The sequence below is a fragment of the Mustela erminea genome, chromosome 10 (genome assembly GCF_009829155.1).
Source record: "Mustela erminea isolate mMusErm1 chromosome 10, mMusErm1.Pri, whole genome shotgun sequence".
NCBI classification, from domain to species: domain Eukaryota; kingdom Metazoa; phylum Chordata; class Mammalia; order Carnivora; family Mustelidae; genus Mustela; species Mustela erminea.
This window is the reverse complement of record NC_045623.1, coordinates 83332338-83342069: the sequence shown is the minus strand read 5'-3', so window position 1 is coordinate 83342069 and position 9732 is coordinate 83332338. Positions and strand designations below refer to the sequence as shown.

The 9732-nt window shown below is 54.0% G+C and overlaps 2 protein-coding genes across 3 annotated transcripts; both read right to left on the bottom strand.

Moving 5' to 3' along the window:
* Positions 1 to 459: 459 nt before the first annotated feature.
* Positions 460 to 1623, bottom strand: LOC116568227 (platelet-activating factor receptor-like). Its single transcript, XM_032303746.1, has one exon. The coding sequence runs from the start codon at positions 1621 to 1623 to the stop codon at positions 460 to 462; it is 1164 nt and encodes a 387-aa protein (XP_032159637.1).
* Positions 1624 to 5598: 3975 nt separating this feature from the next.
* TMEM35B (transmembrane protein 35B) lies at positions 5599 to 9679 on the bottom strand. 2 transcript variants are annotated; one of them, XM_032302262.1, is made up of 3 exons: positions 8804 to 9679; positions 7191 to 7371; positions 5599 to 6245 (listed from the first exon to the last, which is right to left on the bottom strand). In XM_032302262.1, the coding sequence occupies exons 1-3, from the start codon at positions 8909 to 8911 to the stop codon at positions 6142 to 6144; spliced, it is 393 nt and encodes a 130-aa protein (XP_032158153.1). In that variant the 5' UTR covers positions 8912 to 9679; the 3' UTR covers positions 5599 to 6141. The 2 variants fall into 2 exon arrangements, with proteins under 2 accessions (XP_032158153.1, XP_032158152.1); XM_032302261.1 differs by having other exon boundaries at positions 6149 to 7371.
* Positions 9680 to 9732: the final 53 nt, after the last annotated feature.

Here is a 9732-nt window from a genome sequence, read left to right as displayed (position 1 = left end):
CTCTCTCTCTCTGCGTGCCTCTCTGTCTATCAAATAAATTTTTAAAAAGTCTTTAAAACATTTAATTGCTTGATTACAATTGTGAAAATAGCTATGAAGGAACAATCAGATCTAACCCAAAAATCTTGTGTGTGCTCGCATGTGTGTTGCTGGTCAAGAAGGGTTTCCCTATAAAGCGTTACTTTTGTGGACGTGAGGATGAAGAGGAATTAACTTGGTGAAGGAGAGAGAGGGGTGTCATTCCTGGGAAAGTCAGGCACAAAGGCCTTGAAGGAGGGAAACTGGTCTGTTGCAAGGACTGAGAAGGTGACTAAACCCACGGAGAGGGGCAGAGGTGGCAGAGGACGAAGAGAGGGAGATGCGAGAATGCTGAGCGGGACGCAGGAGCCAAATCACGGCATATTATCTCTATCCAAAAGATGCCAACGTCTAGGGAATATTCGCGTGGCAAAGACTGTTCTATCTCCTTGTCATCAGGGAGCCCGGAGCCTTCGGCGAGGCAGCTAGCCGGTGGTTGAGTAAGGATCGGGAATCTGGGTCCTTTCGAGGGCTTCCTCCATCCAGTGTCCTGCGCGCAGGGTGGCAGGGGTGCCGCAGGCGTGGGAGGCCAGGGCCTCGCGAGGAGGCAGCCAGCGAGGCGGCGTGGGCGCCGCGCGCTCCCAGCCCCGGACGAGAGCCCAGCGCGCAGCAGTCCTGGCGGAAGCGGCACACCGAGAAGCAGTAGATGAGCGGGTCCAGGCAGCTGTTGAGGCTCAACAGCGCCAGGTTGAGGGCATGCAGGACGTCGAGGGTGGACGCGGCGCGGCACCCAAAGCCGTCGCTGCTCGCCGCGCCCTCCCGCCCGGCCACCCAGGGCGCCAGCAGCAGGTGGTAGGGCGCCAGGCAGAGGGCGAACACCAGCAGGAGCCCCAGCACCATGGTCCTGGCCGCGCGCCCGTGCCGGCCGGCGGGGACGGGGCCGGGGCCCGAAGGCGCGCCGAGCGCCCGCGCCAGGCTCACGTAGGCCGGGAGCATCAGCAGGAACACTGCGGCGAAGAAGGCCACGGTGGCGTAGGCCAGGCCGGCGCGCGCCCAGCCGTGCTCCAGGCACCGAGCGGCGCCCCCTGGCCCGGGGTGCAGAGCGTGCGGCGCGGCCAGCGAGGGCGCGGCACTGGCCAGGCCCGCCAGCCAGGCGGCGGCGCAGGCGGCGCGCGCGGGTCCTCGGCGGCGCAGCGCGAGGCGGCTGGCGGCCCTGGGCCGGGGCCCGCGGACTGAGCCGCAGCGGCACAAGCTGAGGAGCGTGGCGAAGGCCACGGCCGCGTCGGTGGCCACGTAGTAGGCGGCCCCAGGCGCGCGGCAGGCGGCCTCGGGGAAGGGCCAGTGGACCGGGCCCAGGTAGTAGGTGAGCCAGAACGGCAGCGTGAGCGTGAAGAGCACGTCGGCCAGGGCCAAGTTGAGCAGGTAGAGCCGCAGGGCCTGACCCAGACGCCGGCTGCTGAGGACGAACACCGCCAGGGCGGCCACATTGGCCGGCAGCCCCAGGCCCAGAGCCAAGGTGTAGGCCGCGGGTACCACGATGAAGCGAGCAGGGTCATCCCAGAGGCTGCAGCCGCGGACAACCGGGTTCCCAACACTGCCGTTCATCTCAGACCTTGGGCGGAAGAGAGGTCAGGGCGGAGGCAGGCCACAGAAGCAGCCCTCCATAACCACCTTCCCTCGGCCCCGGCCTCCTCGGCCTCAGTCCTTGCAGGGAGGAGATACTAGAAGCAAGGAAGTCCGCGTGAAAGAGGCTTAGGGCTGAGCTGAGCCGGCAGCCCCGAGAATGGAGAATTAGGGGATGAACTCCAGAGTCATTTCGAGTAGAATGGGCTTGCTGACAAGCTGCAGGGAAATGAGGAAGAGGCTTAGTCCTAGATAGCTTGGAAATTTCCAGCCTTGGTGACTGAGAGGGTAGAAGCGCCCCTCACAGATGGAGGATGGTTTGGATAATATGGAGGCACGGGCATCTGCAGTAAGCCCAAGCAAGGCTGAGACAACAGAGTTCTGGAGAAACCAGACTGGACTATAGAATCCTTCCCAGAAAAAGCCCAATCCTCCTGCCTCCACAAAGCGTGGATGGAGGAACAGGGTTATGATGCAGGGACCCTGAGGACAGGCCCCTGCACAGTGACCTTGGACTTGGGTAGCTGAAGGTCCTCTCCTGGCGGTTGCCCGGATCCCCTGGGACAGGGCTGAAAACTTACTACAACTCTCGGGCTTTCCAGCCTGTTCCCTTCCTCTGGATCCAGAATTGACCACAAAGAGGTCCTGGATCTGATTCAAAACTTTGGACAGCAGAGTAAAAAAGAGCACAGGCCCAGGAATCAGGCAGATTCTAGATACACACATTTATTTGTCATATGACCTTGGGCAAATTACTCCGCTTCACTGAGCCAGGCTTCTCTGCTCTTAAAGTGGAGATTAAAATACCTCCCTCACAGTGTTGTTGGGAGGATTATGAGGAAACATAAGTAAAACTCTGAGCGCTGTGGCTGACACTGGGGAGACGCTTCATAACCATTAGCTCCCTTCCCCTCCAGGCAGCAGGCAGATGAATGTGTACACCACCCACACAGGCACCCGGAGCAAACAAAACAACACAGAGACATCTGGGCATATTCCTCTTCTTTCCCCAAGGGGGGTGAGTGCGCAAGCCAAGGTCCTATCCCTATTTTTGGCATTGTCACCCTCCTAGGGTGTCCCAAAACTCAGTTCCTCCGATACCAAAATTTATACTTTGAACCTCTGAGGCTGCAGTCCTTTCTGGAACCCTGAGGGTATTCTCTTCTCCCCCTCCCTCTCGGCTCTGTCCGCTACGATTTTCGCCCCCAGCTGGCCCACTATGAACCTCCCTTGCCATCCCAGCACATCAGTCCTCTCTTACCTCCTGCTGTTCTGGCTGCTGCAGCAATCTCTGGGGCTCTGGGGGGCCTGGCTTTAAGGAGCTGAGACAGAGCAGAATCCACTCCCACCCACACATCTCAGACCCTCCCATCAGCCAACTAATCCCAGGACACCCAACAGGGGGAGGGGCTGGGGCCCACCTGCGGCAGCTATGAGCTGTTTTGTGGGGTCCAGGCAGGGCCCCAAGAGAAGGGAGGGTCTTTGAGGGCCCAGGACCCAGGGTGGAGGAGAGAAAGGTATAAGAAAGGCCTTGCAGCTGAATGTCATGGTGCTGACCTAACCAAGTTCCAGGGTTAGTTAGCAGTTTGGGGGGCACATTTCCCGAGGTCTGACTTTTCCTTGGGTTGAGGAAGCAAGAGACGGAGGAGGCTCAAGAGACTCCTGCTGCTGTCAATCCCAACTGCTCCACACCAGCTGGCCCACCCACTCTGCTAGCCCGCCAGCCTGCTGCCTCTGCCACAGCTGCAGGGCGGGTCCTACAGCCGCGCCTGGGGGTCCTGGAGCTGCTCATCAGCTTACAGTCCAAACTGTGCTAGACAGGAGCCCTCAATCTAATGCCAGCTGTGAGAGGTTTTACTTACAGCCCTGTGAGAAAGACTGACGTCACATTCTGGGAGGAGCAGAGATGGTAAGAGGCCAGGATCCTAGGGGTTCCAGGTTCTACTTTCTTGGGCTTCCGAATTTTCATGCAGAGGGGCAATTCTGGAAAGCAAGGCTGATTTAATCACATCAGACAGATCATCCCATTTACCCTGTCAAAGAGAACAGGGGGTGTCATCCCTGCCCACTTTGGACTTGGGAAACTGGTGCGGTGGAAAGTGTGGGCTCTGGAGTCAATCAAGCCTTAATTCTAGTCTCAGATCTGACAGGCGGGCACTTAAGCCTTCTGAATGCGTTTTCTCATCTGTAGAACAAACAGCTATTTAATAACAAACGCTATTTAATAATAGCATTTACTGAGCACTTATTATGTCCAGGCAGGACTGTAAGCACTTCAGCCCACTAAGTCCTCCCAGCAACTCTATGAAGTGTTTACTGTCATTGCCCATATTTTGCAAATAAGCTAGTAAGTGGCAGGAACCTTCATCTACCCTCTCTGTTCATTGCCGACCAGGGTGCATAAACCTTTACTAGTCTAAGTCCATCATGGGTATTCCGTGCAACACCGAGGGCAGGAGCCAATACATTAAAAGCAGCAGAGCAGAAAGTTGAGAGATCATGCATCTTTGATGTCATTGTGAAGTAGCCAAATTACACAACCTAGAAACTGAAGGTATGTCATCACTGGACCTCTGTGAAAGAAGAGGCTTCCTGATTATTTTGACACTCTATGTAGTGAATGTACACAAGCACATTTTTTATATGTACTTTACATATTACAACTATCTTTACGTACTACTACAGATATACCAGGGTATGTATATACACACATACAAACACACACTGTCTAGATGGACTCTGCCCTTGGGCACAAGAAGGAAAGACCTAAGGGTGCCAACTTGTCTGAGGTTCCTAGCTCATGTCAGAAAGGAAATTACCATTCTGTAGTGCAGATGAAATGGACTAATGTACAGACTTCATTCCTGTGGGCTCCCAAAAGCCATTGTCCCCACCTCCAAAGTGATGTGTGTGCTGATGGCTAGAGGAGTTGCATAAATAAACTCTTTTCCTATCTTCCATTATGGGAGGCATTTATCACTTTCCAAAAAGCCCCTAGTGAGGTGAAGATAGTTGACGATATGATAGTAGGGACTCTAACATGGTCACTTTCCCTCAATAATTCCTACACACACACACACACACACACCTGGTTCTGATCCCCTAGGATCTCTGGGATTCATCCCAGGCTCCAAGCACTTTACCATGCGGCATCTCTTGGAGTTGGGAGTCCTCTGCCTCCATGTCGATATCCAGGAAGCACCACACTGGGTGCCCTACCTCACTACCAAAGGCTGGCAGTTTTAGAGCCCGTAAAACGATGACTCTGTGCTCATCTTTGTTAGCTCTGCACACAAGGTAAAAGACTAGGAAGGAGTATCTCATGAGGCTTAAGAACCCAGGCATTAGAGTCTGCCATACTAAATGTGTAAATTATAATGATTTCATAAAAATTTTTAAAAATGTGCCTTTTGAAGCAGCACTCTCTCTTCTAGGGAAAGACAGTTAAGTATGCAAAGGTGATTTACTATGACATTGTAATTTAGGGGTGCCTGGGTGCCTGAATCCATTGAGCATCCAACTCCTTTTGTCTTTTTTTTTTTTTTAAGATTTTATTTATTTATTTGTCAGAGACAGAGCACAAGCAGGGGGAACAGCAGGCAGAGGCAGAAGCAGGCTCCCTGATGACCAGGGAGCCCAGTGCAGGACTCCATCCCAGGACCCTGGGATCATAACATGAGCCCAAGGCAGATGCTTAACCAACTGAGCCACCCAGGCATCCCACGGCTGACTCTTGATTTCAGCTCAGATAGTGATCTCAGGGTCACGAGATCAAGCCCCCTGCTGGGCTCCTTGCAGGGGATGGAGCCTGCTTAAGATTTTGTCTCTCCCTCTGCCCCTCCCCATCCTCTCTCTTCACTTCTAAGGAAAGACAGTTAAGTATGCAAAGGTTTACTGTTAAGTGTACAACAGCAAAACACAGGGACAATCTAAATGTTCCTCAGTGGGGCCTTGAGTAAGTACATTACAGTACATCCTTACGGTGGAATACTATACACCCATTAACAGCAAGGAGGTAAAACAGACTTGGAATCATGTTACAGTATGAGTTTTGAAAGCAGGTAATAATTTATTTTGTCTCATTTTCATTAAAAAATATCTGTATAAAGAAATATCTGTATAAAGGGGTACAGTTACTAAAAGGAATTAATAGTAGTTATTTTAGTGCATCATTAAAATCTGGGGTGATTTAAATTGCTTTTCTCTTTATTTTCAATTTTCACATGACATGAAGAATGTATGTTTAACACGTATCCTTTAAAAAAAAGAACAGTAAATGTCCAAGACAGAAAGCAGGGTCAGGTAGATAAGGTGTCTACTTCAATACTGGCCAACCCTGGAGGTACTGGTAACAAGGCAGTAGACTGTGTTTTTCACCATGTTCCAGCCCTGACAGTGACACAGCATGAAGAGGCAAGAGGCCCTGGACTCCCAGGATCCCTTGGATGCACTCGGAAGAGTCTTCTTCCTGATGGGTCCGATCACCTTCTTAGTTTGGACTCAGAGCTGGCAGATATCCAGCAGCAGCAGGAGCCCCAGGCAGATGATAGCTGGGATGTAGGTGTTCGGTGACTCTTTCAGAGATGCCAAAGTGAAGATAGCCCCTGGAATGGAAAGTGAGGTCCCTGAGACTCCCTGACCCACTCTAGCTCAAACCCTCCCATTCAACACCCCCACCCCCCAACACATACACAGACACACACACACACCCTAAACTAGTTGCACTCATCTCTCTGGCCTCCAGAAGAGAACAGAACCAAGAATCAGAGGCCCCTTGAACTAATGTAGCCACTCTCAGAGGGTGAGAAAGAAAGAGGAATAAGCCTGCCAAGTAGGACGGGGAGGTAGGTAGACGGGCCTTTTAGAACAACTTCTGATCCTTCTCCCTTCTTAATCCTACTGGAGAGGAGGCGGTGCAGGGGTTAGTGGTGTAGATATGGGAAAGATCTGAAGATGAGGAAAGCTCCAGAGATGGAAAAGAAGGTCTGGGAAAGGGGTGGCTGTGGTGACGGCAATGGTGACACAAGACGAGGGGATACAGACAAGGCTGAAGACATCTGACCTTTGAAGCAGCAGCTGTCATTGTACATCAGCAGTTTGTGTGCGCCGAGCTGCTGGGAGGGGTTCCTCTAGAACTGCCTGTCACAGGGAAATACTCTGCCTTTCTGTTCAGGGACCCCCGTTTCCTTGCTTTCCCACCTGCCAGACACATAACTCCACGGCACCTGCTACTTCATCCCCTCACCTCAAGGGTAGGGGTGAGGAGAGAGGGGTAGGGGCTTTTAAGTTACAAGACATCCTCACCATGGGGATACCCTGCAGCCAAATGAATCAATGAGGTAGGAAGTATGTTTGAGACAGAATCATGTTACAGTATCTTAAGTTTAAAAAGCACCTGTCCTAGTCTAAAGACCATGGAAACTATAGTAGAGCGGGGAGTGTTCCTGGTTCCAGAAAAAAAAAAGGTGACAACAGTAAAGGAACAGCCAGATCTTCTATTACCCTCTGCCAGAAGTCCCCATTTCCCCAGCGCAGTTGCACCCCCTTACCCATCATGAGCACGGTCAAAAGCAAGTTACTGATCTCTTGCAGCATCGGTGGGCCCAGGACCAGCAGCAGCCCAGCCAGCAGTTCAAGCCAGCCCACAGCCTCTTGGTAGCTCATGGGATCCGGCTGGTAGCCGAACACCTTCAACGGGAATACCTCAGCGAACTGCACAAACAGGGCTTTCTAGGGGCGGCAGGGAATGCCTGTCAGCCACACTCAAAGGTCCACCGCCTGGGCACTCCACGGGGGCCTTCTGTGTCTGCATCCTCAACTCCCCCAACAAAGGAGCTACCCTGCTAGGTCAGGCCCAGGGCTGAGGTCAGTCTGGAGAGGAGAGGGCCTCCCTGAGGGACTGAGCTTTGGAATCAGGAAAACAGGCTTTACGCTCCAAGAAGGGCCGGATGGTGGTGCAGAGGAGGACTAGTTTTCTCACCAGTCTCTCACTGGACTAGACCCCAGCCCCAAATTCCAAGACCAGGAAGTTAGGCATGCCACAGCTTCTCCTTCTTGCTGCCTGGCCCGATTTTCTTGAGGATACTATGATGGGAATATTGGGAGGCTGGGGAGAGGATGAAAGGTTAATTGTTGCTTATTCAACAGATTCCACTCTGAATATGGTATGCTGGGCCTGGACCCCACTGCAGTAGACACTGAGCAGTTAAGGAGCTCAAAGAGGCTCATTGTGCTGAGTCAGGCTCTGATCTGGGCCATATGACCACCACCCGCAGGCCCGCTACCTTTTCCTGCACCCTTACTCCCCACCTCAGCTCTACCCTCCCTACCCTGCTACAACAAAGAAACTTGAAGCTGTCTGGCTCTGGGGATGTACTTCCCCAAACAATCCACCATCCTAAACCAGGAAGGAAGGGCAGAACCCAGGCCTGGGAGAGGGAGGCTGCAGGGATATCCAAGTCTGCTTTTTTGAGAGGCTGGAGAGACTGATGGGCATAACCACACGAAAGCTTTTCAAGAGTCTGGAACCAGCCAGGAGACAGGAGGAGGGCTTGTAGACATTCCTCTCTACCTCCATGGTAAGGGCTCTCCAGATTCTGATTCAGGAGAGCACCTAGATTGGCTCCTGCGTCTTGACTAGCTGTGTAACCTTTAGCAGATACACTTCACCTTCAGGGCGACTTTCCTACTCCACCAAGCGGGGAATAATAAATATTAAACCCGCTCCTCACGACCCTCCCAAGAACGCAGGCAAGCGAAGGAGGAGAAGGGGACGGAGAGGGTGCTGGGTCCCCCGCTGCATTCTATCTTCCATCCACAGGGTCCGGACGCTTTCCTCTTCCCGCCCTAGGTTTGCGCGGGCCCCCCAGGGCTCTGCTGGAAGATCCGGCCCGCCCCTTCCGTCTAGGCAAGAGTCGGAGGACTCCGAGGAGCACCCTAAGAAGGCGCCCCCGTCTCAGTCGACGTGCTCTCCCCCTGCTCAGCGCCGTCTCGCCGGAAGGCAGGCGGGTCCGCGGGGCATCGGCTCGGGCAGGCGGGCAGACGGGCCGGAGACTGGCCGGGCGCCGGGGCCAGAGCCGGGGTAACTGCGGGGGACGCAGCACCCGCCGCCGTGCAGCCGCCCCCGCGTCCATCCGCCCGCCGCCCCCGCCCCGCCGCTCACCATCTGCTGGGACACGGGAGCCGAGATCTGCCCCGAAAGCTTGGCTGCCCCGGTTAGTGCAAAGAAGCCACCCAGCAGGACGCGCAGAGCCGCGAGCCCGAGCGCCATGGCCGCCCAGGCCCTGCAGGAGCGAGTAGAGGGAAGAGGGCGCGGCAGGGAGGGGAGGGGAGGGCAGGGCTGGGCAAGGCAGGGCAGGGCCGGCCAAACCCGCCCCCTGCCGCCCGCTCTGTTCCTTCTTCCCCATGGCTGGCAGAAGACCCGCGCCAAAGCTTCCCGCTCCTCGCCGCCCGAGGCTGTTGCCACCCTCTTTTCTGGCGGGGCAGTCCCATCTCACAGATGGGGACACTGAAGCCCACTGGCTCAGCTGACTAAACGGGCCCCTTTGAATTCAGTCTCCTGTTTCCCAGCCAGTACGGAGTCAGTCCAACAGGAGGATCTACACGTGCCTCGCAGAAGACCGGGACTTACTTCCTGCCTGAGCCTCCCTAGCTTTGCCAGCTGACACCTAACCTCCGCGGGCCTCAGCGTCTGTATCTGTGAAGGCAGAGGAGCCTCCTCGTTCTGAAGAACAGGCCTAGCACAATGCCTGGCACATGGAAGAGCTCAAAAGTTGTTACTAAGTTATGGAATCAGTAGTAATAAACCAGTAACAAGTGGCTATAAATTGTTCTTTCCTATCTTTGTGTAAAATGCATTTTCCCTTGAATTTCCCTCAGCTGAAATTAAAATGTGAAAAGTGTTTGAAAATTCAGACACTTGCAGCTGCAGGAAGAGAGGCTTCCTCTGAACAAAACCCTACAGGCCACTCCTGGCCCATCTGCTATTACCTGAGATCTGTCTAGACCTAGATGGACAAACTTGGTGGTGCGCCAGATTAAGTCAGCTGTCTGGTTTTTTCACTCCCTCCCCATCCCCAGCTAACAATGTTT

Coding starts and splice junctions, on each gene's coding strand:
- LOC116568227 (XM_032303746.1), bottom strand. CDS start 1,623: ATGAACGGCAGTGTTGGGAACCCGGTTGTCCGCGGCTGCAGCCTCTGG.
- TMEM35B (XM_032302261.1), bottom strand. CDS start 8,911: ATGGCGCTCGGGCTCGCGGCTCTGCGCGTCCTGCTGGGTGGCTTCTTT. Junction 7,372..8,803: donor CTCCCGTGTCCCAGCAGATG/GTGAGCGGCGGG, acceptor TGCCGCCCCTAG/AAAGCCCTGTTTGTGCAGTT.